The sequence below is a fragment of the Plecotus auritus genome, assembly GCF_963455305.1.
Source record: "Plecotus auritus genome assembly, chromosome: 3".
Lineage (NCBI taxonomy): Eukaryota > Metazoa > Chordata > Mammalia > Chiroptera > Vespertilionidae > Plecotus > Plecotus auritus.
In genome coordinates this window covers 172,699,245-172,726,936 of record NC_137772.1, presented here as the reverse complement: position 1 = coordinate 172,726,936, position 27,692 = coordinate 172,699,245, and the positions used below count along the sequence as shown (strand labels likewise).

The 27,692-nt window shown below is 45.6% G+C and overlaps 1 protein-coding gene across 4 annotated transcripts; it reads left to right on the top strand.

Annotated features, from left to right (window-relative positions):
- Nucleotides 1-166: 166 nt before the first annotated feature.
- Nucleotides 167-27,692, top strand: COPZ1 (COPI coat complex subunit zeta 1). 4 transcript variants are annotated; one of them, XM_080660343.1, is made up of 10 exons: nt 167-256; nt 11,657-11,725; nt 13,482-13,563; nt 14,174-14,265; nt 16,339-16,394; nt 17,733-17,810; nt 18,074-18,125; nt 19,319-19,357; nt 19,983-20,056; nt 20,140-21,549. In XM_080660343.1, the coding sequence occupies exons 1-9, from the start codon at nt 239-241 to the stop codon at nt 20,043-20,045; spliced, it is 549 nt and encodes a 182-aa protein (XP_080516469.1). In that variant the 5' UTR covers nt 167-238; the 3' UTR covers nt 20,046-20,056; nt 20,140-21,549. The 4 variants fall into 4 exon arrangements, 3 of the variants coding, with proteins under 3 accessions (XP_080516469.1, XP_080516470.1, XP_080516471.1); XR_013960134.1 differs by having other exon boundaries at nt 190-256; nt 19,909-20,056; XM_080660344.1 differs by lacking the exon at nt 19,983-20,056 and having other exon boundaries at nt 190-256.

Genomic DNA, 27,692 nt, shown 5'->3' with positions numbered 1-27,692 from the left:
CAGTTATGAGGTTTTGGCATTTTATTGAGTATTTAAGCTGACAATCAAATACCTGCGCCTTACGGCTGGACACCTTGCTTTCGCTAAGCAAACTAGTACATTTATTGGTCAATAAAGCAATAACTGGCACCCGGCAGTCCAATAATCCCCATGCTAGGCGGAGTCTAATGAGGGCGTCGGGCCAATCAGCGGCGGCGTTGTTTTTGCGGCTCCACGTCGGCACCAGCTGCGGGGCAAGATGGAGGCGCTGATCTTGGTAGGAGCCGGGGCAGCTGAGACGCTGCGGTGTCCAGAGGGGCCGGGAGTCGGGGTTCAGCCTGATTGGGAAGGGTTAGAAAGGGGAGTTCCGGGTAACCCTCGGGGGCCGAAGGTTCGGCCAGCCCCTGAATAGCGTGTGGCCTAGAGCAGGAGCTAAAGCCTCGGTTTAAAGTAGGAAGCTCTGCCGGGGAAAAGGTAGAGTTGGTGGAAAGTTGAAGGGAGCACAGGGAGTCCTTAGGACGCAAAGGTTCATGAGCGAACTGAATTGGGATCTTTCAGGTTTCCCCGATTCTGAGCCTTGTGGATCATATCCTGATTTGAGTTTCCCCAAATCTCCAAACTCGCCCCAAATTGTAAGAATAGAGTGCAGGTTTCTTCTGTGAGTTGTCACAATTTGACACTCCTTTGATAATTGCCTTTCACATTCCTTCAGAAAACTGTTTTCTTTTTACTTCGGTTTCCTGTTAATCCACTTTATATAGATTTGTCATGATAAAGAATCAGTCTTCCATCAAAGTTCTGGAATTCCTGGTGGAGTTAGCATGGCTTGAACATTTTTCCAGACTCCTTATTCTGCTCTCCTTTTTCCTACCCATTTAGACTTTAGGAATTATTCCTGTAGGATCTGGGATGCTAACTCTCTCTTAGGCAGTAGGAGAATTTTGGTGGTTAAAGGGGTGTATGTCCATATGATCTTTTATGCTTGTTCTAACAAATAAAACACTATTACCTCTTTTAAAATTGGACCAGAGAATTTCTCTCAAAAGTGCCCCATTTGTTTCGCAGTTTGGAGGTGTGTATGGGAATTTAGCTCCCAGCTCCTTCCTTAATTGAGTTGAACTCTAGGCCTTTTTCTTGTCTTTTTCTTTCTTTAAGCTCTAATACATGTACACATTCAGATCTTCACCAGGTAAAAGAGAATAACAGTCTCAGTTACCTTTTCCAAAGTAGCAAAGATAGAGATAATTGGTCAAGTCTAGGTAAAAAGCTTAAAATTTGAGTAGTTTTTCAAAATTTAATTTGAGTAGTTTTTAATGAGATATTTTCTGTCCGGAGCAGTTAATCACTATTAATCAGTTAACAGATGTGGGGTAAGTTCTAGGGAATTGGTTTCTTTGGAAGTTCTTAGAAATTTTTAGAAGGGAGCCTGTTTACAGGTAAATGAGTGAGGGAGATGATACTTGGGAGCCGTGTGTAATGGTCAGTTGAAGGACTCATATGTAAAATCGCTTACATTTTCTCTTACCTCAGTTCTCTGTCTCTGCTTCCTTAGTGAAGTATATTTCAACCTGCTTCTTTCTTATGTTCATTTTAATCTGTACCTAAGATGCCACGTTCACAGATCCCTGATAACCTGGTCAGGTACTCCACCCCTGAACTTTGCTTTAGAAACCGTACTGATTTTGCCCAGGTGGTGTGGCTTAGTGGTTGAGTGTCGACCTATGAACCAGGAGGCCACAGTTCCATTCCCAGTCAGGGCACATCACATGCCCAGGTTGCCACTGCATTCCCAGTATGGGGCATGCAGGAGGCAGCCAATCAGTGAGCCTCGTCATTGATGTTTCCATCTCTCCCTGTCCCTTCCTCTCTGAAATCAATAAAAATATAAAAACAAAACCAAACCCATACTGATTCTTTGTCATGATGAACCTATATAGTGGGGTTAGGAGAAACCAAGGTATAGGGAAAAGGGCTTGCTCAAATAAGTACATTGTCAAAACTAGATTAGATTTTGATTCCCAATCCCAGACTAATTCTCTAACTTTACCTCATCATAAGCTTCCACCTCTTTAATATACAAAATTGTGCTTTGACCATCAGTTATATAAAGTACCAACTGGTATCAATTCTTGTGCTGATCTCCAGAGTTCTTAGAATATTAAACTAGTATTTTCCTTCATCTGTGTCAGCTCTTTACAACCTTTTTTTTTTTTTTCCCCCTCTTTATAATTTCAATATATTTTGGGCTCCCAATGAAGAATTTATGTACCTTTCTCACCATTCAAGCTCTTCACAATTGGAGTTCCAGGAGAAAATTAAGCCCTAATAAACTGAGGCATTGTATGTAATGAATCAACTTCTCTTTATCACAGTGGCACTAGTTCTGTAACTTGCTTCAGAGAAGTGAGAAAATAGTCATGGAAATAATTTTCAGCATTCAGTGGTTCAGATGAGGAGCCCTTGTTGGGATTTAGGTGATATTTCCTAAGTTTTTCATTCTCTTCTGACTACCCTCACACACTGGCCCACAAAATTTTGCTCCATCTGATTCAGAATCACCCTTCCTCATTGCTCCTTTTATTCTCCTCCCCTCTTCTGTCTACTCAGCAGTATCTCCTGATTCTTAGTTCACCATCTTCATTATGAAAAATATGAAGAATCCTTGGATCTGAACTTAGCTTTTTTCTGAACTAAAGAGTTTACTGTAACTGCGTAGTATTTAACCAGCCACTCCTTAGAAAGGGAGACAGCTTCTAAAGTTCCTTTACGCTTCCTCCTTTTACTCAAAAATTACTATTTTTTATTGACTTTTAGAGAGAGAAACATCAATGTGAGAGAGAAGCTTCATTAGGCTGTTTCCTGCATGCCCCTTATTGGGGATGGAGCCCACCACCCAGGCATGTGCCCCAACCAGGAATCAAACACTGAACTCCTCTCCTGGTCCATAGGTCAATGCTCAATCACTGAGCCATGTTATTCACATTTTTATTACCTGGTTTGGCTGAACCTCTTCAGAAATCTGATTAAAGCATGTTCTATCCTCACTTCTGCAACCACATAGGTGTACAATATTGAGAAGAAAGGAAGGGTAAGCTAGAGGATATCAAGAAAACCATGAATTGAAATTTGATCTGATTATGAGTATATCTAAATATCACTAGGTTCTCTTCCTTTAAGGGTTTTACAATGGGTCACATTTCTTTTTGCTTTGTTTTAATTTTTTTGCTTGTTAATCCTCCCCAGAGGATATTTTTCCATTGATCTTTTAGAGAGAGAGGGAGAGACAGAGATGTTGATGTGGGAGAATCACATCGATTGGTTGCCTCCTGCATGAGCCCCAACCACGGCCCGGGCCGTGATGGAGCCTGCAACCAAGGCACGTGCCCTTGCCCGGAATTGAACCTGGGACCCCTCGGTCTGCAGGCCAACGCTCTATCCACTGAGCCAAACTGGCCAGGGCACATTTCTTACTTTAATTAAATAACCCAGCCCTAGCTCTCAAGCACATTCATCTAATCTTTCTCAGGCCTTCTTGTAGTCTCTAAGGAAACAACATTTCATCTCCTTCTGTTCCCAGTACTTTATAATGATGCCCCCAGCCTGCATCTGTGGACTTAGCTTTCTCTCTCCTGCTGTTTTCTCCTGGTTATCCCTTCCTGGTGAATGGAAAGGGATCCCTTCAGGTCACCATTCTCCTTTAATAACCTATGGAATCTTAAAGATAAAGGCTTATCCCCTTCCTCCTTTGGTTTACCTTTTTTCTCAAAACTGAATTATTCTAGCAGACTGGATCCTTAAATCTTCCTTCATATATTTCATTTCTCAATCCTCTTTGGATTCACTTTCAGAGTGCTTTTCCAGTGCTTTATGGACCAGACTTCTTGTTTGTATTTTTTTTCTCTCCCCTTAATAACATTTTTATAAAAAAAAAAAAATTACCAAGTCCCGAATTGTAAACCTCATTCAAACATCAGGGCATCCAAAGTGCACAAGAGTATGCATATATGGAGGAGGAAACTATGCAGAATACATCAGTGAGTCTTAAAGGTTGATATTGCTCTGTGGCCTTCGCTCCCTGAATCATCTTAATGGGGGCTTTTGTTAAATTCCTTTGGCACTAACAGTAGAGGTACTTGGCCTAAATGTCCCCTCCTCCTGCTCTGGGCAAAGGTATCAATTACATTAAGCCCCCAAAGCACTCCCATCTCCTTCCTGGCAGTCCCATGTGCCCCTCTCCCAGCTGTGTCCTTGCTGGTGCCTGGCCCCTCCATTTCGTTAGGAGAAACAATCTCCTCGTTCCTGCACTGTGGAGATATATTTCTCAGCTAGGGCGCGAACAGTGCCAGCACTGCCCCCGGTGAGGTCCCTGGCAGCCATAAAAATTTTTATTGTGATTATGTTGGTGTCGGGGTGTCCATCTGGGTTATTGCACACCTAGTTTAATTGATTGAAGTTTAATTTATTGACACTTCAAATTAAATGATCAGAATAAACTGTGCTGTTACTCTGGCCGGCTTGTTTTAATGGTTGATTGCTGGAAGCAGACCTCGGCTTGAACTAAAACCCCTAAAGAGCAATTGACGCTCCTTCTAACTCTCCCCATGTCTTGCCCTCCAAGAAGACCTCGTTATAGATTTCCGACGTATTTATATATATATATTTTCCCTCTCCTTCATAGTGGTGGGAAAGAGTTGGTCCCTGGCAAGGTATAAATTACATCAAAGGTCTAGGGGAGCTGTCACAGTCAAAAGAGGAGGAGGGGTCTCCACATGAAGAGAGCCAGACCCTTGAGAAGCCAGGTCTTCCCTGGGAGGTAGAGGATGAATGCAATTATCCAAATATTTGAAGGAACATAATGGCAGATTTAAAGTCTTTCTCATCTAGATACTTGCTACTGTTTTTTACTTTGCTCCATCAACGTGACTTGCTTAGACAGGATATTGACAAATAAACTAGTTATGGAAAAGGGAACTAAAGAAGCAAATAAAGGATAGAATAGGAATAAAGAACCAGTGCCTAACTACCCATTTATGTTAGAGTAATTAGAAAGACAAAGGCAGAGTGCCCATGGGCAGCCGATGAAGATGAAGATGGATTGGGAGGTTAAGTCCATGAACATTTTAAGATGCCCCTACTGGCATGGGCCCACCCACATTCTGCACAGAATAGGCTTTCTCCCAGATCAGAGTTCTCTTGTCCTGATTCTGCACAGAATAGGTTTTCTCCCAGATCAGAGTTCTCTTGTCCTTAGATTCCCTAGCCTGGTCACCTCTTCTGGTGTTTGACCACATCTCTTTAGGACGGTGGTCGGCAAACTGCGGCTCGCGAGCCGCGGTTTGCTGCTCTGTTGACTAATGAGTTTGCTGATCACTGCCTTAGGGAAAAACACTTAAAAAACATTTTAATAATGTACTAATGTCTTTAACCTGAAGTCAAAACTTCTGGGTAAGGGTAATGCCTTACGCAGTGGTCGGCAAACTCGTTAGTCAATAGAGCGGCAAACCGCGGCTCGCAGTTTGCCGACCACCGCTTTAGGAAATCTTTCCTGTTGTGTAACCTGAATCTTGTGTGCTGCAGATGAAGCCTAGGTCGTCGTCTTTGACTGTTTTTAAAAAATATATATACATATTTTTTAATTGATTTCAGAGAGGAAGGGAGATGGAGAGATAAAAACATCAATGATGAGGAAGAATCATTGATCAGCTGCCTCCTGCACACATCTCACTGGGAATCGAGCCCGCAACCTGGGCATGTGCCCTGACCAGGAGTGAAACCGTGACCTCCTGGTTCATAGGTCGATGCTCAACCACTGAGCCACCAAGGCTGGGCCTTATTTGACTTTTTAACTTTCCCATTATCAAGGCAGATAATCCCCATTTATAGCCATTTGGCCTGGAAAGCTCTGTCTACCAATTTTCTACCTCTTTTTTCTTGTATAGTTTTTAGAAGAAGACTGAAACTAGAGGACAGGCTAGCAATTCTGCCTCAAGGGTTGATTTGAGGGAGCACATAGATTGAAAGATGAACACAGGCTATCAATTCAGTCTTTTTAAGAATAGCTTTTTGGTGCTCACTTCAACAGCCCATATACTAAAATTGGAATGATACAGAGATTACTTGTATGGCGGCGCCTGCACAAGGATGACACGCAAATTCGTGAAGTACTCCATATTAAAAAAAAAAAAGAAAAAAAGACTAGCTTTTTGTTTTTAGGAGCAGATGGAGGGGAGGGGAGAGTTGGGAATAAATTAGGATACTGATCATGATCAAGGACTCATCAGAAATGGATCTATCCCCATTTGATTTTTCCCTTTGCTGAGTGATATTTAAATGAGGGCTCCTGAATTACCAAACTGGGAAAGCAGAATGTTTTAATGTTACCCCCAAGCCTCAGGTGGAGAGTGCTCTGATTTCTGCTTGTTCAATTCATTTCTCTTCCTAGTAAGTACTGCTTGCTTTGTCCCACATTTCTGTAATTGTTTCACTGCCATAATAGTGTAAGAATTAGGGACTGTGTGACTTCCGGGCATAAAATTCTCTAGCAGACTGGCTTTCTGAATTTTAATACAGGAACAGCTTGTCCTGTCTGTCTCAGAGCCACCAAATTTAGTCTTCAAAAGCTGTAGGGGTGTGGTGCTGACCTTTGCTCCCCTTGCTGGCTGTGTTAGTTTTAGCAATCATATTTATTAATTTATGAAGGACACACACATTTTTTGTGTTTTTTAAAAATATATATTTTTATTGATTTCAGAGAGGAAGGGAGAGGGAGAGAGAAATAGAAACATCAATGATGAGAGAGAATCATTGGTTGGCTGCCTCCTGCACACCCCCTACTGGGGATCAAGCCAGCAACCCGGGCATATGCCCTGACTGGGAATCGAACCATGACCTGACACATAGGTAGATGTTCAACCACTGAGCCACATCGGCCAGGCAGTCACACACGTATTTATTGAAGTCATTAATTGGTGCCAGGCAGAGGAAAGGGGGTGATTTATCAAAGTATCACTCATTTCACTCTTTTTTCATTCCCTCCCCACACCTTCTTATTCAAAGAGAATCTCATTTAATTCTAAACTTAGGTCTATGAACTCCTTCAAATCATAACAATTTGTGAATGTGTATTTTTCTGGTAACAAGATCCAAAAATTTCATAAGCTTATCAAAGGGGTCTGCTCTACTTCAAAAAAGGTATTAACATGAACTGATCTAGCTCAGGCCTCTCATTTCTCCAGTGAGGAAGCTGAGTCCTAGAGAAACGTAGAACTTCACGTAATGGATGGCTGATCCAGACTATAATACAAGGATTTCTTTGGAGTTTAGAGACATTTTCTCCTGTAGTGTCAGAATTCTTGGTAACTGCATTCACGTTTTGTATCTATTTTCAGACAGGAAGATTCTTTCTAGGTATCTCTTCTGCTGTCAATTCTTCCTATGACGTGTTCAGTTTCCTCTCAGTTCTTCCTTCCCATGACATGTTCAGTTTCCTCTGTATAACCAATATTTGGTCTTGTGTCATCCAGTTCTGTGGTACCTGTGGCTCCTGAGCATTCTTTCCTGAGCTGTGCTTCTTGAATCTAAGGAACCCTTGGGTAGTATATGAAAACTGTTCTTCCCTGTCAAAGCATTTACCTAATTCTTTTCATTTGAAGTCCCTAGGTTTGTGGCTGGCAAATTGGAGCCCTCAATCCCAGGGGAGCTTTTCATTTTCAAGAAGTCGGCACAGAATCAGGGAACAAATACCTGCTTAGGCCATGTAGAGCTGGGATTGGTATCTAGGAATTTCTCCTTCTAGTTTTTACTGTCTTGGCTTTACTTTATAAATAGGATTGAAGGAAGAGCGTCTTGTTTCTAGTTGATAAAGATCTGTTACCAAGCCAGAGTACTACCTTTTGGCATGACCATAAAGATTTCTTTATAAGTGGGAAATGAAGAACTTTCTAGGAATCTCAACCAGATTCTTGCTTGTGCCCTTTCAGCTCTGTGAATAACATCCTCTGACTTCTCGAAGGCTTCTTGGTCCCCCTCCTCCAAATGAATCAAATAAAGTAATTAGAGCCCCCAAATATCCTGTCTGCCTGCTCCAAACACTCCCCCAGTCATCTTCTGATGGCATATCTATGATCTTACCCCAAAGTGTTCTTTTACTGTATACATTGTGAACACAATTTAGTGCGTTTTTAAAAATAAAGAACACAATAAATATATTTTTATATGTTTTATTGATTTCAGAGAGAGAAAGAATCATTAATCAGCTGCCTCTTGCACGCCCCACACTGGCGATCAAGCCCGAAATCCAGGGATATGCCCTGACGGGGAATTGAACCGTGATCTCCGGGTTCGTGGGTCAAAGCTCAACCACTGAGCAACTCTGGCCAGGCCAATTTAGTGCTTTTTCCAGAGCCCGTCTCTCCTAGTTTGGCTTACAAGACACACAAATAGCTTTTATCCAGAGCTGCCTTTTTTTTAATACTTTTGCTAATGATTGTAATCCTTAGGAAGCTGCAGGTCATCGGAATGCCGACAGGGGGCAGCACTAGGAATGACTCTTCCCCTCTAGTCCTTTGTGCTTGGAGAGGGGATACTGGGAGAGGTTGATTTTCCCCCCAACCCGGCTTCAGAATCCCCTCGTTGAGATCCGAGACTCCTTTGCACCAGGCTGTTTGCTTGCTCAGTGTTGTTTTAGCTCTCCTGAGGAATCCAGTCTCGGTTTTTCTTGGTAATAAAAAGCAACATAAAAATCTATCTGAGCCACCCAACCTCCTACAAATTAATCTGCCTACACATCATTTCCAGGCACCATTAGCATTTGAGGTGAAGTTCTGTTATACACTTAGGCTGTGGCTCTCTGAAAGTCAGTGCATCACAGAACTTTGTCTCGAAAGCTTTCTAGCAGCTACCCATTTGGGCGTGGGAGGGAAGAATAGACCTTTTAAATCCCTTGAACATGGTCCTAAGCTTGTAGGGTCTTTCTCAATAATCAGCATTTAATGTGTTACAAGGTCAAGCCTAGTGCATTGTTGAGGAAGCCCATTTCTCAATAGCTGGGAGTTATTTATAAACTTGCCCTTTGCTAAAACTTAAAAATGAAATTACATTATCAATAATGGCTTCTGGGGCCTTTAAACTGGCTGGTTTTATGGTGTGAGAGGAATTCCTGGCCCTCCCCACTTCTGAGATGTAAAGGCCCTGGGCTGAAGTGTAACCAGCTGCAGTCAGGAGGTGGCAGGAGAAGTAAAGGAGAAGTTGCTGGCTCCAGCTGTAGCAGAATAGAGAATTAAAGCAGCATTTAAGCTCTTGCCTAAATTCTCAGCCTGATTTAGTGTTGTTATTCCTTTGGAAGTTTGAAATGACCAGCCTCTTCTCTTGCCTTCTTACCCCTTTCAGAGCTGTAAAATAAGTCCTATCTGATCTTCTCCTTGACTTCCTTTCTGTGTTTTATCTTTCCCAGGAAGATCCAGTATTTTTATTTGGGGGGTTTTCTTGATAGCATCTTCTAAAAAACTCATGAAAAGAGCCAGAAATCTGTTTCTCTTTTTCTGCAAGCTGTTTTAGGCACTCACACTTTGTTGGCCACAAAGGACATGGTCTGACTCTCCTAGTTGGCAGGTGGCCATAAGGGTTTTTCTTTTCTTTGGGATCCCATTCTTTCTAGGGATGCCAGACTCTATGGCTGCAAGAACTGGTTACCTATGCCAGCTCAATGCCCAGTTTAGACCATTAGGAAGTACTCTAGGGTTGCTGTGAATGCAGATAGAGGAACAGAGCCAAAGATTTCCAGGGAAAAGATTATAGGGAAAAATATTTCTTCTAAATTTCCCTCCCCGTGGACTTCTTTTCCTCTCTTAAGGAAACTGATTCCCAATGGTGTCTTTCTTTTGGTGAATTGAGGATCCAAGTTGCTATAGAACTGAGCCTGCTTTTTGGAAAGATCTTTCTGTGGGGAATTAGGAAAACTGCTTTTATTTCTGACCTATTAAATGAGAATCTCGACTCTTCCTCTGCTAAACACAGAGCCCCTTTGGTTGACAGAGGAGTTCTTCATGCCTCATTTTCCAGAGTAATCTATATAGGGTGGGCATCTTTAAGGAGTATTTATCAGAGGAGAGATAAGTTGGTAGTATGTCCCAAAATGGCAACACTGGAAGTATAATTATAGGAGGGTCCCCTAGATGTATACTACATCAAAAAATTTTTACTTATTCTGAAACTTTAGTCTCATAATCATTCAAAAAATATTGAGAGTTTAGTATGGGTCAGACATTGTTTTGGACACTTGGGATAAGTCAATGAACAAAACACAAAAATTCCTGTCCTCAAAAATTGAAGTGGGGAAAGCTTACATTCTTCATCTTGCTGTCAAAAGACTGGGTTGCCTTTATTCTCATTCTCAACTCCCTGAGCTAGTGGTGGTTCATTGCATGGAACCATAAACCTCCTAGAGCCTCATGGGACAGTTTACCTTTACAGATGCAGTTTCTGGGTCCTTGGCAGTGATTCTTTCCTCCTCACTCTTGGGTTTTTGTTAAACACATGCTTGGGGAGTATATTTGGCTCCTTTGAGGACTGTGGTTTCCCTAAGTAAGCCAGGAAAGGGAGACAGCAAAGCAACAGCCTTGTCTTATAGCACAGGGGACAGATATCAGTGGTTAAGTAATATTGATTAGAAAGTCAAGGAATGTGAGCCTGTAAACACCTATACACATATCACTGTCTTCTCTCCATTCTCTTTCTTCCTCTCCTGGTTAGCAGGTTCTCTAGAAGTTGCAAGAGTAGAGGAGCTTTTTGCAAAGTGACACGCTTTGCAGTTATTTGAGTTTTAGTGTAACCATTAAGGTTGAGGCTGTGATTCCTTTATGAGAGCCAGTGTACTCCAAGTTTGATTTTTGGTAGTGAAGAAACACCCTCTCCTGCTCTTTATCTCCAGTCCCCAGAGTGTTTCTTAGACAGATCCTCTTCTCATCGCTTCTTAACTTCCGCCAAATTCAGATTGGTTTTTGTCCTGGCAAGTTAAGTGGTGGTGGTCGGAGTATAGTAGAAGAATTGGGATCAAAGGGGAGGTCTGGGAGATGGATGTCTCACTGGGCTGATTCAGAGTTGGGATGTGTGTGTGTGTATGTGTGTGTGTGTATGTGTGTGTGTGCGCGTGTGTGCGTGCGTGCGTGTGTGTGTGTTCGTGCTCGTGCGCTGACATTTCCCTCTGTTCAGTGTGTGGGTGGTTTAGGGAAGGCTTGCTTTATGCCTCTGCATTGCTACTGCATTGGGACTGCGGAAACTTCCAAGTACATAAGGGCATTCAGCCCTGTTTTCAAATAGCCTTGTGCAGTGCCTACTAATTAATCTGGTCACATTCCATACTCACTTGTGAGGGAGGGTAGTTTGGAAACAACTAGCATAATATTTGGAAATAGCAGCATGACCTACCTTGATTAAGCACTCTGTAGGTCTGGCTCAGAGAAACTGTTAATCTGATGCTGCTTAGGAGTCCTTTGTTAAAATGCCCCCTCTCTCAATTCACTTCATTCACCACTTGGTCATTCTCAGTGGGAAATGTCAATACCTAATCAGGATGGGATAGGAGACACCCAGAGGTACCCAGTGGGACTAGGAGAAGGTATCTGGTTTGCCAGTGGTGTCAGGAGCCTTCAAGACTGAAGGTATGTTCCTATCTCTTCAGGAACCCTCCCTGTATACTGTCAAAGCCATCCTGATTCTGGACAATGATGGAGATCGACTTTTTGCCAAGGTAAGATTCCCTTTCAAATTAGTTTAGGAGCAAGACAAAGACTTACTCTGAGATTTGAATCTTGGGACTGGCCCTATTAACTGATATTCCTTGATACTGTAATTTTTAAAATTCTTTCATTTTTCCCATGTCTACTCCAGATAAAACCTAAACTGCTTCTGTCCCTTAGTTGCCCTGTTTCTCTGCTTGCTAGCCTCAGACTTGGACCTCCTTTGTTATCAGCATCAGAGTGGTGAAGAACTTTGGAACCTTGGTTTCTGAACAAAGCAGTGTCTAGCTGTGAGAAGTAGCCTGCCCATGCCCATCACTCCTGTCCCTTTCCCTTCTACTTTTCACCTGCCTGGATTTTTCCAGCGAAATTTGTAGTTCTAGGGTTCCAGCCCTAGGCCTGAAGTTACCACCAAGCTTGTTACCTCCTGGCTTTCCCATTGTGATATTTCTAACTTTGGATCTATTAAAAAAGAAGAGAAAGGACACCCCTCCACTCTCCTCTATATTCTCCCCCTCCTGTAGAAATTTTTTCTGTCCCTGGTGTATTAACTCCGGGCAAGCATAGCATAAATCAATCAGCAGGTAGAGATTAGTTTAGAATTCACCAGCTGTTCCTCCCTGTAATTGGATGTAACTATGCAGGACACCTTTTGAAACAGTTATCCAGTTACTAAATGCCAGACCTGTCATAGGTCTTCAGCTGACTGCGACGGATTAGCCCCTAAAGAGCAGAGCGATTTAGCAGCCTGCATCTCCGCCTCCTTGCCAGCGAGAGCTTGGGAGTGGGCTCAGCAATGTGCTAGATTGCCTCCTGCTTCTTTCAGTTTGCAGACAAGAAAGCTAAGATATGAAAGCACATAGGGTAGGGTTTGCCTTTCTTTAGAGGAGATTTTTGTAGCCTTTCCCCATTCCTCAACTTCATATAGTGAATGAGGGTCTGCAGGAAGTGTTCTGTGCTTCTAGGGCAGGGGTGGGCAAACTTTTTGACTCGAGAGCCACAATGGGTTCTTAAACTGGACCGGAGGGCCGGAACAAAAGCATGGATGGAGTGTTTGTGTGAACTAATATAAATTCAAAGTAAAGGAGCGGAGGGGAGAGCAAGAGAACCCTCCACTCTTTTGGCTCCGCGGGCCGGATAGAACAGCCGAACCGGCCGGATAGAACAGCCTAACGGCCGGCGGGCCGTAGTTTGCCCACGGCTATTCTAGGGCCTTTTGTGTTCTCTAGCACTGCTCCCTGACCTGGGGTAGCTCCTGGGAAGCACTTGAAGAGAGTGGCCTCAGGATTGCTCTCCTAGAAAACAGGGGCAGAACCTCATCATAGGACTTGTAGGCCTCTGCCCTTACAGTCTTAGAAATGTGAGGTGAGGTTATTTAGAGCAGGGTCCTTAAAAAATTATTTTTGTATCATTACTTGCTGCCCATTTGCTGCCTCTGTAGTTCTTTTTTTTTTTTAATATATATTTTGATTGCTTTCAGAGAGGAAGGGAGAGGGAGAAAGAGATAGAAACATCAATGATGAGAGAGAATCATTGATCAGCTGCCTCCTGCACACCCCCACTGGGGGTCGAGCTGGGACCCTTCAGTCTACAAGCTCTATCCACTGAGCCAAACCGGCTAGGGCAGTTCTTCCTTCTTTATGTCAGTATTTCTGCTTTACCCCATGCCTTGAAAGAGAAAAATCCAAGATCCAGGGCAAAACAGTCACTAATCATTCTGGGCTCTGAGCTCTAATGACCCAGCCCTTCTCCTTTCCCTCTGACCAGTACTATGACGACACCTACCCCAGTGTCAAGGAGCAAAAGGCCTTTGAGAAGAACATTTTCAACAAGACTCATCGGACTGACAGTAGGTCATTTTCCTTTCACTACTCCCTGTGTTGGGGGAACCATGGTAGGAAGTGGGTGGCAGCAGGACTGCAGAGAAAGGATAAAATGACTCTGCCTCCTTTTTCTCTTTTTTCCTCCTCCCCTCATATAATAAACTCTTCAGAAATGTAATGGGGAGGTGAGTGTACCTCACGCGGGAATACCGTGCTGGAAGGTTGGCTGTTAGCTACCTGTCTAGTCCCTGGATTTATGAGCCTCACTTGACAAATTTAACTGCAGCTCTGCTTATTGTACCGCATCCATTAGGGCAGGTAAATGGAAGTCTGTAAAGGTGACCGCTCTGCATTTTCACCTCCGAAGGATCGACTAGTATCCTGTCTCTTATACAAGGAGGGAAATAAGAGTAGTGGGGGAGGGGTTAGAGGAGAAGATACATTTACCGGTAGACTTCCCCAAATTTATACTTCCCTTCTGCTACCACCTATAAATAAAAAGCAGATCAACTTTGGGGGTCATTCGACCTGCATTATCTCAGCCCAAAACAAATGGATACCAGGAGTTCATGGTAATTCCTTCTGTCCCACTTTCTTGTCTCAGGCCACCTACTGTTTCCATCTTTCCCCCCCCAGGTGAAATCGCCCTCTTGGAAGGCCTAACAGTAGTATACAAAAGCAGTATTGATCTCTATTTCTATGTGATTGGCAGCTCCTATGAAAATGAGGTGAGAATCCCCACCCTCTTTGCTATCTCTGATCCCACTTCCTAAACCACAGGCAGGACATAGTTACTGCTTCTGGGCCTTAAGGAGTACCACATCTCTCTGGCTTCTGACTGGGCTAATGAACTTTTTAGAGATTCCTGCTGGCTTCACAAAAATGGCTTAGCAACCGAATCAACCTAGAATAGGAGTTTTCCCAGATCTTTTTCCCAACACATGTAGGAGATGTGTTGGTTTTTTAAAATAATTTTTTAAAAATATATTTTATTGATTTTTTACAGAGAGGAAGGGAGAGGGATAGAGAGTTAGAAACATCGATGAGAGAGAAACATGGATCAGCTGCCTCCTGCACACCCCCTTCTGGGGACGTGCCCACAACCAAGGTACATGCCCTTGACCGGAATCGATCCTGGGACCTTTCAGTCCGCAGGCCGACGCTCTATCCACTGAGCCAAACCGGTTTCGGCTAAAATAATTTTTTTTTTTTGTAAATTTTTTATTTATTGATTTTTAGAGAGAGAGGAAAGGAGGAACATAGATTTGTTGTTCCACTTATTTATGCATTCATTAGTTGATTCTCCTATGTGCCCTGACTGGGGATCGAACCTACAATCTTGACGTATGTTACGATGCTCTAACCAACTGAGTTACCAGGCCTGGGCCTAAAATAATTTTTTAAATATATTTTTATTGATTTCAGAGAGGAAAGTAGAGGGAGAGGGAGATGGAAACATCAATGATGATAGAGAATCATTGATTGGCTGCCTCCTGCAAGACCCCCACTGGGGATCGAGCCCACAACCCAGGCATGTGCCCTTGACCGGAATCGAACCTGGGACCTTTCAGTTCGCAGGTCAACGCTCTATCCACTGAGCCAAACCGGCTAGGGCTAAAATAATTTTTTAAAATTGATTTCAGAGAGGAAGGGAGAGGGAGCGAGAGATAGAAACATCAATGACAAGAGAGAACCATTGGCTGCCTCCCGCACACCCCCTACTGGGGATCAAGCCTGCAACCCGGGAATCAAACCAGTAACCTCTTGTTTCATGGGCTGATGCTCAACCACTGAGCCAAACCAGCTGGGCTGGATGGATAATGTGTTTTAAGATGGCTTTCTAAGATATGATCAAGGTTGGGGGTTGCTTGCTCCTCCTATGAAGATTCCACACCTGACTGAGTTTGGATCAATTAGCCAACATTTTGGGTCATGTTGAAGCTATACATTCTGAATGGGTATAGTCCTTGAGACTTGAGACTTGTACACTTGAGAAGATTGGGTGTATTCCTAACCTGCTTCCTCTGCACAGAAAAAACTATTTACCTCAGATAATAAGTTCTAGGAAGGAGACTAGATAAGTGAAAATAAGCTCCCACATAATTTGAGGCAAAATTAAAAGTTTGAGAGAACCAACTCTTACCGAGCTCTTATTGCTATAAGTACTTTGTAAAGTACATTGTTATTGAAACCTTACAGCACTTCTTTGAGTTGTAGGCATTTGTGCCCTTGTTTTGTACATGAAGAACCATATGAAATTACTAGTATTTAACCACCGTTGAACTACAAAAGTGGCAGTTTCATGTGGTTCAACCTAATTTTCCCAGGGTTACACATCTAGAAAATGGCTCAGCTGGAATTTAATCCCAGATCTGTCTGACTTCAAAGCCCATGCTCTTTTGACTAACTCTCTGATCTCAGCTATTGCCTGTTTAATGATTTATCTATCTAAGATATCAGATAATATATACAGTTGGTAAATACATGTAGAACAAGCATGTCAAACTCACAGCCGGTGGGCTGCGAGTTTGACATGCTTGATGTAGAGGATTATGACAGGAAAGTTCTGTTTGAACAGTCTGGTCAAAGAGAGACATCAAATTGTAAGATCATGTGGCAGAATTTATTTCTGTGAGAAACCACAGGTCCTCTTTCTGTTTTGCTCTCACTTCTACCTTATGCTTTTGGTCCTTGTGAAAGCCTGTGTCTTTTGATGCTTAACCAATTTGAGGGTTTTATTTTCAAGTAGCAGCTTTCAGAGTCTCAAACCTTACCCTTCTGCTTTTTCTGTCTCCCAACAGCTGATGCTCATGGCTGTTCTCAACTGCCTCTTTGACTCATTGAGCCAGATGCTGAGGTGAGCAGTCCATTCTTGACATGTGTTTGGGAGAGAAAGTAACTATTCTTCAGGCCCAGGGATTTGTGGGGAATCAGCAGAGGCTCCAGAGAGCTGATTTACCTTCAGAAATTGGGCTTATTATTTCAGAGTAATTCACACTGATGGGGAAGACTGGAAGAATGGAGAGTATGTCCCTCTGGAATAATTCTCCTAAGAAAAAGGGGATTGTAAGGGAGTAGAACCTTCCCCTCTGTGACTACTCTATTCTCCAGTGGCTCTGTCAAAGTTCTAAGCACCCTCAAAATGCTTTCCTGGACTTCATTCTTTACATTACAGATCGGAAAGGGGCAAGCATAGGGAAATGTCCCAGATAAAACATCTCATACTTTGGGAATGGAGTCAACGCTCCCAATTTTCCACTTTAGCCCTTAGTTTTTTTCCTTCTGTAGAACAGGAAGAATGTGCCAGTTACCCTCTCTTCCCCTTCCATCGCTCCACCAGTCCTCTGTTCCCCATGTAGATGGGCAGTATATGTAAGATACTCTTCCTGAAAATATATAGGGCTCTGAATTTCATTCCCCCAGTGGCTCCCAAGTGAACCCAGCACAGACAGCCATCCGGATCAGAACAGCAGGCATTCTCAGACTCACAAAATCAGCAGGGTGAATGGCTCAGATTTCCTCAGGAAGGGGATGATTTATTTCTTAGCCATGTGAATGAAAGACTTCATTTCGGGTAATCTAGTGAAAGAGTCAAACTGACGGATGTGACTGGCCACAAGCACTAACCACCGGATCTGAGGCTCGTGGATGCTGCGGGCCCTGACTGTTCCCAACCCCCTTGTTGGGCTTCTTTTCAAGACCTGAGCAGAGCTGTGGGGGGAGGTGGGAAGGGGGAGGAAGAGGAAAAGCAGTAGAGAGAGGCTTAGAAGGTTTGTCAGAGCTTGAGTGCAAATAGAGTTTGCACTCAACCCCTCCCCACCTCCCGCCACCACTAGATTGAGTTTTAGCTCTGTTTATTTCCTTTTTTCCACACACTGATGTCAGCATTTATGAGCAATATCATGAGCAGCGTTGTGGCAGGTAGGAAAGAAACAATAGCTCTGGATAATCAACCCTTGAATAGTCAGAAATTAACTATTTTTTTTTTAATCTCTTTCCTGACATTCCTGATCCTTTCTCAGAAAAAAAAGTAGGAAGGGGTTTAGAGTGGATTAGCTAAAAAGTTCTTATTTACCTTATTTCTTTGTGTGGTTCGTGAAAACATTTATTGGTCTAGTGCAGGATCCCAACTCGGACAATGCCCTAGGATTCCTTTCACACATGGGCTCGTTTTTCTTTTTTCTTGGGGACTCAGGAAAAATGTAGAGAAGCGAGCTCTGCTGGAGAACATGGAGGGGCTCTTCTTGGCAGTGGATGAAATCGTCGATGGAGGGTGAGTTCTCTGACTTGCCTGGACCTCCCTGGACCTAGAGAGAGAGAGAGAGAGAGAGAGAGAGAGAGAGAGAGAGAGAGAGAGAGAGAGAGTGTGTGTGTGTGTGTGTGTGTGTGTGTGTGTGTGTGTGTGTGTGTGTGTTGGGGAGGGGGCGCAGTTGGTAACTGCCCTATCCTAAGGCAAGTGGGCTGAGTGGCCAAAGTATCTCCACAGTGAGTTGGTCCTTCAGGAGAGAGTGAACGATGGTCTCTTTGTCTTTGTAGGGTGATCCTAGAGAGCGATCCCCAGCAAGTGGTACACCGGGTGGCATTAAGGGTAAGCAGGAGTGTTCCTCTATATTCCTCCACCTACTCACTTTCCAGGGCCAGATTTGCTGAGTGTATCTAAGGTTTTGGGCTTATAGAATATATACAGTCTTCTCCTTTTTCAAATTCTCACTGTCCCAAAGAAGGGAAGCAGAGGAATGTTATTTCTGCCCCTAACCTGGTACCTAGCACCTCAAATGGTCTTTGCATAGAGTGCACATTTAATACATACTAATTGAATCAATGATGAAATAAGTAGATTTTAATATTGCTGGTCCTGAAACTATAAAGGAACTTGAAGTTGGTTTATTCTTCTTTTGGGGGTGGATCAAAGTCATTTGAAGAGAGTCTTCCTTGTCTTTTAAGGTCTTAAAAATGAGGATAACATCTCTTCATCAGGAAGTACTTATTTGCTAGAACCTCAGTCCTCTTTGGTGCTAGTGATAGCAGAAAGGGGTCTCTGAATTAACCATAGAAGGCTCCAGGTCTGCTGGGGAGATAATGATGGGTGCAGAGAGAGTCCACCAGGAAATTGTGGGGGTGCAGAGATGTCTGAGCAAAGCAAATCTCCCCATTCACAGAATGTCCCATTTCTGACCTCCACAGAGTGAAGGCTGACAGTGCTGGGTAATGGGAAATCTTTTCCCTTAACTGCCGTGGGCTCCATTTGCATAGTTTAATCTTCTCCTCTAACATATGTCTCTATGTGGCAAGAGAGAGGGGCCCCCCCACCAACTCCCTCCTTCCCCTTCTCAGGCTGCTGTTGCAGCAGTTTATTTCTTCAAATTAACATGCTGCTGTTACCCATCGGGCCTTGCAGGATCCATTAAACTATCCCTGGCTCCCCCTCATCCTTTCCCTAGTGATATTGATATTCAGGGAAGGTCTTCTTCTCTGATTAGGGAATCAGGTCCTCCTAAGTTGTGGATCACATAACCTGCTGATTACTTGGAATTGAATAAATCTTTTAAGAAGTCCTCCTGCCTTAAAATAGAGGATGGATGAAATGACCATTTTTTGCTCACATCCCCCTGGCCAAGTAGAATCGTGGTTATACTAGTCCCTAGGAAGGACTGAGAAATTTAAGGTATCTGTCCTTTGCTTCAGTTTAAAGGACCATCTCTTCCTTGTCCACTACCAAACGTCAATCAGGTCTTGCTCTAGCTTTCTCTCACACTAAATGCTGTTTCCTCTGTGTTGTAGGGTGAAGATGTCCCCCTTACAGAGCAGACCGTGTCTCAGGTATGACTTTTTCCTTTCTTCCAATGGACTGGATCACTAAAGAGGTTAGAATAGCATTCCACAAAGTCTGGATGAAAGTAAAGATTGAAGGCACATCTTCCTGGACTCCCTCTTATTCTAGAGAATTGGAATTCATACAGCCAAATTCTCTTCCCCCACCCCAACTTCCACCAGTTTCCTGTGAGCAGTGGCTATTAGCCTTGGCGTGTACCCTCAAACCCTCACTGCCTGATGCTTCATTCAGTGATTTATTCCTCGGCAGAGGCTTGCCTTAAGCAGATGGTCGGTGTGTGTACACACACACAATCTCTCTCTCTTATTATTCAAATGAGGGCTAAGTTGGAAATGCATATTCTAGAATATGCAGGTTTTACAGATCCATCCTGCTACTTTGCAAATAGATTTGTCTACCTGATGGGGGGGAGTAAGGGAGAGATTCTGTTTTCTACCCATTTGGAATTCTCACTAAGAAGTCCATCTGGGTGTGGTAACACACACACAACCCTTTGAACATATGTCCAGTAACCCCCAGTTTTTTTCTTTCCTCCCAGGTATACCTCTTCTCTCTTCATCCTCCTAATGGATTTGAAATTTTTTGCAATTTCCCAAACTGACAATCTTCTAGGGCCTTAGAGAGCTTCTTCCCATTCTTCTACCTTTGGGGATTTTCTACTTGCCATTCTTCTAAGGACAGGGAAGGCAAGTGAAGGGAAAGAAAGCCCCCATCCCCATCCCCACCCTATCCCCCAGCAAGCCCTTCAATGCTGCCCTTGTCCCTGCAGGTGCTGCAGTCAGCCAAAGAACAGATCAAGTGGTCACTTCTTCGGTGAAGACCCCACTGTTCCTGGCTCCTCACCCCCTCAAAAAATCCACATGTCTGCCGTGACTTCTCGTCCAGTCCCCCAACTGATGCTCTCAGGATCATCTCGGGGATCACAAGGGATCCTTAAATCACCATCCTGTCTGTGGTTGCTGCCCCAAACCCCTAGGCGCTTCCCATTCCTTCTCTTTTTTTTTTATAGTTATGGGAATAAAGCTCCCAGGAGATGTGGATGCAGGGCAGGGGAAGCACCTCTTCCTTTCTAGACTGGATTATGCTCCCATATCCTCCTACCCCGCATATTTTCTTCTTCACTTCTGTGCCCTTTGCTGCAGCTACACATCAGATCAAAGCAGGAGAAAGAATGTGCTGAGTGTTTTTCGCCCTTTACTTTTATTCAGCCTTCATCCCAACCGTCCATATGTCCAGCAAGGGGAGGGAGAGGGAGAATTCTTTTCTATAGAATGAATGGGGGGGGTTGGGCTAGGTATATCTGGTCTCAGCCACAGCCCCCCTTACTAGCCTCAGCATTTTCTCCCATTCCTTCTTACTGCCCCATCCTCCAGTCTTGGAAAAAAGATTGGAACAGCTCAAAGGCAGGGTAAGAAGTTATTTAAATTTTACCTGATAGGGCTTATAAAATTTTGTATTTCAGTCACAGCTGCATTCTTTACCCTGATTCTGGCTTATAGCTTCAAAACTGCTGTGGTCTGTGTGTTCACTGTGGGAGTGTCCATTTCTTGGTCCCATACCTTAACTCTACCTTCACACCCCTGGGATGTTTGCCTGGCTTGTCCTCTCTGTACCCTGGAGGAAAGCCAGTCCCTGAACCAAAACTCTATTCTAGTCTTGGGAGGAAGAGTTTCTGCTCAGAACTAGGGAGGGGGTGGAATTTATGGCTTGGGCCTCTGGGCTCTCTCAGTCCTGTTTGCTCCCCCACACGCTTTTCACTCCCCTGCCTTGGGCCTGCAATCTCTGCCGCTTAACCCTATCCTCTCTCCACCTCAGCCTTATATCCAGGCAGTAGGTCTGGGCTCTTTCCCTCTCTAGGTCACTGCGAGAGATACCTTTCTTCAGAAAACCTTCAGGATGTGGATTTCCCCAGGGAGGTGGAGGATGGAATACTCACTCTTGAGTCTAATCTTTTCTCTTGACCCAAAACTTCCCAGGAAAATGTCTCAAAAAACCTTCTTCCTGAGACTTAGGGTTCTGCCTCACCCACTAACTGCTAATTCTCCAAGACTGAAGTGGGGTGCACAACTGGGCATATTTGAGGGGGCATTTTTATGTAAGAGATGTCTGGAGTCAGGGGATAGCCACCTTCATATACTGCTCTGTGCAAAGTGGAATAAAACAGATTTCTTTTTCCAAACTGCCTTTGTGTGATGTTTCTGTTCCTCTTCCTCTCTTTTTGGCAGCTGCTCCTATTCCTCTAGCATTTCCCCTCACTCCCCATCTTATAATATTTCTTCCCTCTTACCTCAGAGACTCCCCAGCATTCTCCCCCACCATCACTGCCATCCCTAATTTACTGGCCTGTTTGCCTCCTTGGCATCTCTCAGTCCCCTTGCCTGGAAATTGGCGCCAGGGGTGGGGTGGGATGGTATTTTCTCAGTGGGAGTCCCAGGGAACTGAGTTCTCCTCCATCCCCCCCAAAGCCAGCTGCCTGCTCCCGCCTCAGCCATTAGTAACCCGGAGACGCGCACCTGCGTGGGGGCTCTCCTCCAGACCCTGCTCCCTTCCTGCACCTCCCACTCCTGCTCTGAAATGGCGCTGAGCGGGTTATTTATCGGAGCCAGTGCTGCTCCAGAAGGTCAGGACGGTGGTGTAAATAACCTCTTCTCGCCATTTCCCCTTCCCTCCAGAGCCTGCTCCCCTCCCCCTCCTCCACCTTTAGTCTCACAAATGAATGTGGCTGGGCTGGCGCAGAGCCTGGCCCTGCATCTTAATGGGGCAGTGAGCTCACAAGATGGATTTAGCTGGGGGTTTTATGGTTGCCGCGGCGACAAGAGAATGCTTTGGTTTTCTTTCCCCCTTCCTCTGCAGGATTTTAAGGAGGGGAAAGTGTGGGGAACTCTCCTCTGCACTACTGTTTGAAGGGTCTCCTTCTCAGTCACCTCTGCTGCTCATAAAATGGGCCTGCAATTCCAGAATTCAGCAAGAGAAACTGCATTTAGGACCTCAGATAGGAAAGGGTGAGGGAAAGAATGTAATGAGCCTTTCCAGCTTCAAGACATGAAACCTAGTGTTGTCCAGTCTTGCCTACTCTTCCGTGAGAACCTGGTGATTAAGCTGAGCAGCTATGGGGCACCTATGCTCGGGGTCCCCCTCAGCAGATAGAAAATTGCTTGGATATGCCATCCCTGCAGTCCTGCGTTGAAAATTGGGATATAGGGGCTGGGTGAGGGCTAGGTATGTGTCTGCCTGTCTGCAATGGGGAAGAGCGCTGTCAAGCATCACCATCCTGATCTTCCTACTCATCACTCAGCATTGACCCTGTCAGGAGGCATGTCAGTGTGAGAATTGGTAGGTGCTGATCATTGACAGTGTGGAGAATGGAGTTCTCTCCAGTTCTCAAATTGGAAATTTTTCAGAGCTTGTTTTCCCAGCCTGGCCTGGTTTGAACTTTTCCTGCTTTCTGTTTCCCACTAGGAATAAAACTCTGGTTCCCTGACTTACCCAGTCCTCTGGCCAACAATTTTCTTTCAAGACTATGAGCAAATCATCCCCGGCACTGACTAAGCAGAGACTGGGGAGCAGGGTCTGATTATCTCCTCCTTTGGTCCCTTTCTGTCTGATTCGGGGCCTCTTGTCTGTGTTTATGAGCCTTTCCCTCTTCCCCAGGGGATCCTGGGAAGCCCCTCCTCCCCTCGCCCCCTTCCTCCTCTTTGGCTGGGAAAGTGACTGCAGCCTGAACAGTGCCAGACACCTGCCTGCCAGATGTGGCGATTCCTCCTTCTTCTCTTCCCCCTCCCCAAATGTCTATCCTTTCCCCACCCCACTGAGCTCAGCCAGAAAGAGCCCCCCCACAGGGTGATTTAGTACTACAGCCCCTCTTCCTCAAGTGCCCCCTCCAGTTCCTCTTCCTCCCCCTGGTGCCCATGCTCCTCCCCTCTTTTCCACCAAGTCCTGCAGAGGCTTTTCTGGTACTGCCTCCTCCCATTCCCACTCTGGGGACCCGCCTGTGTAAGCCCCAGCTCCTGGACTGGAGAATGAATGGGTGGGGCGGAGGTGACTGGCCTCTGTTTCACCCATGGGAGAGTCCATCAGCAGGGCTGAGGACAGTGGCAGCCAGAGCTGATGTCATTCTCACTGGCGGGGAGGGGAGGTGGTCAGGGAGGAGGAGGTGAGTGGGGAGGGAACCAGCACTCCAACACTGCAGAGGAGAAAGAGGTCTCAGAGATCTTCCCAGGTAGGCAAGGGAGCTCAGAATTGTGGCTGTCCAGTAGACATAATATCTTTGTTTCTCTGGCTGGTTTTCAGATCTTGTCTCTGGATCTGTGTCTCAATATGACTCAGTAGATGCCCCTCAGCTCCTCTTCTCTAGACCTAAAACACACACTTTAAGGAAACTCTTAGTCCTTTCCCCCTCTCTTTTATGTCTTTATAAATCTCTCTTCCCTCCCATTTCACCCCTTCTCCCTTAGTTGAGCTATCTTGGTCACCTGCTCCCTCCCCCCGCCACTTTCATCCCATATCATAACACAGTATGATCCCAGACTGCCCACCAAGGCAGGGACTCATTCAGAGCCTCTTTTCTCTTTCCCATCCCTCCTTGAAATCCGACTGTCCCCCTGGGCCAGAGGTCTCTGGGTGGCAGTGAGGTAGGGGAATGGCTGGGCCCAAGAGGGCAGAGACAGGACAGATGGAGAGTCCGGTGAACTATGAGAAGGACAGGAAGACCAAAAGAGAAACACAGTGAGAGTGAAAAAGTGACTGGGAGACAAAGGGACAGAGGCTAAGAGTTAGCAGAAAGCCAGCATAACAAGCTGGGAGAGTGAGAGAAACATAAAGAAAGCAGCAAGACTTGGAGCAGAGGAGAAGAAGAATGGAGAGAGAAAGACAGGAAAGTCACAGCTAGAGAAGGCAGCTGGGGAGGGGCTGGGCATGGGTCAGGCTGGCTCTCCTGGGCTTGCTCCCTCTTTCTGATGGGCCATAAATCTGTGTGTGCACACACACTTGTGTCTGTCTATCCAGCTATGTGCATGCACGCACTGCACATGTGTGCAGGGGTTGGTGGTGGGCCTAGGGGTGATTCCCACAATATCCTCATTCTCATTTGTTTCAGGAGCTTCCCTCCTTGAGGCACCCCACACCAACCCCTCATTTCCCAGTATTCCTGATGCTCCAGGGGCCATTCCCAAGGTATTTCCACATCTCAGGAATCCTGGCTTTCTCACTTGGAATGCAGACCTGCTGGAATGTGCAGTCAGAATCTATAGAATCAAGAGGCCCCATCCCCTCACTGCCCACCCCCAGGCCTGCTCACCAGCTGCTCCTGTCCATCTTCTCCTCCCACTCTCCTTGTATCTCTCCCTCCTCCTCAGTGACCCTACCCCCAGCCTCTTACCCCTAGCTGGCTGGGGCCCAGGTTGGAGGGGAGACAAAGACAGGATTTATCACCGGGATAGAGAAGCAGCCAGAGACCAGGGCAAGGGCAATGGCTGACCTCCCTGGGATGGGAGGGAGTGCTTCACCAGATGCTGGGAGGCTGGAGGCCTGGGTTCCAATGGCTCTTACTAACAACCCCCCCCTTTTCCCATTCCAACCTTGTTCTCTTCCTTGTCCCTGGAAACTTAGGAAACACAGAGAGGATGGCCTCCAGATGATTTAGGCCTCTGAAGGAAAACCTGGGAGGAGATCGATGTCTTAGGGTTATTCTCTTACGGATACTGAGGAGGATTTGGAAACCAGGTAGCAATCAGGCAACGATTATTTCCAGGACCAGAAAAGAGTTCAGGTTTAGCACTGCAACAGATGAGATGGAGAGGGACTTCCTCTAAAATAGAGGAACTTCTCTCAAGAACAGGCCCTGATTACCAGTAGAGAGAGATAAAGATGATTCTTGGTCCAGAAAGATGGGAGATAGGGTCTCACCTAGAAGAAAGGAAGAAAAGGAAGAAGATGGGAGATAGGGTCTCACCTAGAAGAAAGGAAGAAATGGGTTACTAGCTCCAGTCCCTCTGAGGCAGCCTTCCTTCCTGAGATCCCCCAACTGCCTTTTAAGAGGTATGAGGAGTAGTTGGACCCTGCCTTTACAGTAAATAGACGATTGGCCTCAAATTTTCTCTACTCAGCAGGCAGGGCGTGTGCTCAGAGAGGGAACGGTATGATCCAGGAGTTTCCGAGAAACCAGACCATATATCTTTTAGTGGACAGCTCCTGCAGCGTTCCTAGCTGTCCTTGGAGGCCCACCAGCCCCTCCAACATCTCAGTGTATCAGAAGCCTCCACAAACACAACTCTGAAGCTCTCACACCCCATTTCAGCTCCTAGCATCCAATACCCTGCTTCTTGCCTTCACCCTCCTGTCCTGGGAGGAAGCTGCTAGAGTTACCTCTAACTGAGAAGAGGGTGGAGGGAAGATAAACTGAGATAACCAAGAGCTTCCAGCCTACCAGTCTCACCACAATCCCACCAACCCATTCCCATCCGGGTCTGGTAGGGGAGACTTGTGATTTCCTTTTAAATGCTTCACAAGCTGGAACCATTCCTTCGGGTCCTGATGGAAAGCCAAAATCTGGAAATTTCAGAGGGAAGGGGTTATAAATTGGGGGGGAAAGAGACTGAGAGTACAAAAGAATTGGGGGGAGGGGTGGCGCAGGGAAAGGATAAAATAGGAAAAAAGAAAAGATTCTCATTTTTTCCTCACTCCTCCTTCCCCCAATTGAGAAGGCAGATTTACAGCCATGGTTTGGGGAGGGGGTGGTGAGCATAAGGAAGACAGATCTGCAGTTCTGCCCTCTGAGTGTCTGGGTACTTAGCTTTAACTCCCCCATTAGCATCAATCCCCATCTTGCTGCCCATCCGTCTTCTGACATCAGCTCCTTCCCCTTTCTGTAGCCCAGGCTTTCTGACCCTAAGTGGCTCTTAAAGGGCCAGTCTAGACCCTTCTCCCCTTCCCTTCTCCCTCTCTAAGCAACACAGTCTGGTGTGTGTATGTGCGTGCCCGCATACGCACAGGCTTGCTTGTGTGTGCTTTGGAGGGAGAGCTCTTTCCTAGCTCTCTCTGCTCTCTTTATACCCCCCTCGCCTTTTATCAGGGACCCCATTTTTGTTTACTACCTACCCAAGCCCAGAGCAAGCCCTCTGACTGGGCTGGGGGTCACAGCACATGGCTGTTGGAGCTGAGTGCTGGAGAAGGCATGTGGATCCCTGGACAGATCCTCTTTCCTCCCTCATTTCCTGGAGGCCCAGGGCCAGGGTTTTTTAAATCTCCGCCAGCGGTGGGGGTGGGCTGGTTGGGGGTTGAGACTCCTAGTGGTCGGCAAACTGCGGCTCGCGAGCCACATGCGGCTCTTTGGCCCCTTGAGTGTGGCTCTTCCACAAAAATACCACGGCCTGGGCGAGTCTATTTTGAAGAAGTGGCATTAGAAGAAGTTTAAGTTTAAAAAATTTGGCTCTCAAAAGAAATTTCAATCGTTGTACTGTTGATATTTGGCTCTGTTGACTAATGAGTTTGCTGACCACTGGCCTAGGAGATGCCCCAGCCCACATTCCTAGCCTCCTTTCCCAGGGACCCAGGCTGTGATGTGTGGGGGTGGGGGTGGAAGATTTAAAATCTTTCTCCCTGTGAGGGAGGTGACTTGCCAAAGAAACCTGCCTCTGAATTTCCTGGTAATTTTTCTATTCCTCAGCAACTGAGCTTAGGGCAGCAGAGGGGAAACTGGTTTCTCCTGATTTCTCTCTATCTCCTGCAGAAATGCTGTAACTGCACTCCAGGGGCTATGTGAATGCCGGATGCTTGGAAAGTTCCTCTCCCATCTGCCTTCAATCCTTTCTGCTGCAAAGATCTGTGGTCCTCCGAGGGGCTCTCCAGGAGTCAAGCCCCTGCCTGATATGTGAAACTCATTCTCCACCTCCCTCAGGGCTCCCTTCTCTGGCTCAGGATGAGAGGGAGATGGTGGGTGGGGGCCTTGGGAAAGTGGCCAGGCTAAAAATAGGGGCTCCCAACTGCACCCCTCAGCCCCTTATTTATCACCTTCCAAACCTCACTCTCAAAGAAGCATAAATACGTATTCCTAATTCCTGAAGGCCAGCCCTGAGCTCATAAATTTGACTGGGGAGATGGGCAAGGGGGAGGAGTGAGGTGTATGGGGAATGGGGAGCCTACTGCAACCTTGGGGAAGTAGAACGTCTGCAGGAGGCACCTGACTGTCCTCTGGCCAGCGCCTCCGGGTCTTCATTGAGGGGAGGGATGGTTGTTTCTCTCAATAGTCCCTCTGGGGGTTAGACTTTTCTCACTACCCCCTCCCCGCAAACAAATAAAAACCACCTTAGCGCTGTCTTCTCCATC

Bases quoted from the DNA above. Each gene is read 5' to 3' on its own strand.
- COPZ1 (XM_080660343.1), top strand. The intron at 16,395-17,732 runs GTGAGCAGTCCA...TTGGGGACTCAG, and splicing joins TCATTGAGCCAGATGCTGAG to GAAAAATGTAGAGAAGCGAG. The intron at 17,811-18,073 runs GTGAGTTCTCTG...TTGTCTTTGTAG, and splicing joins GATGAAATCGTCGATGGAGG to GGTGATCCTAGAGAGCGATC.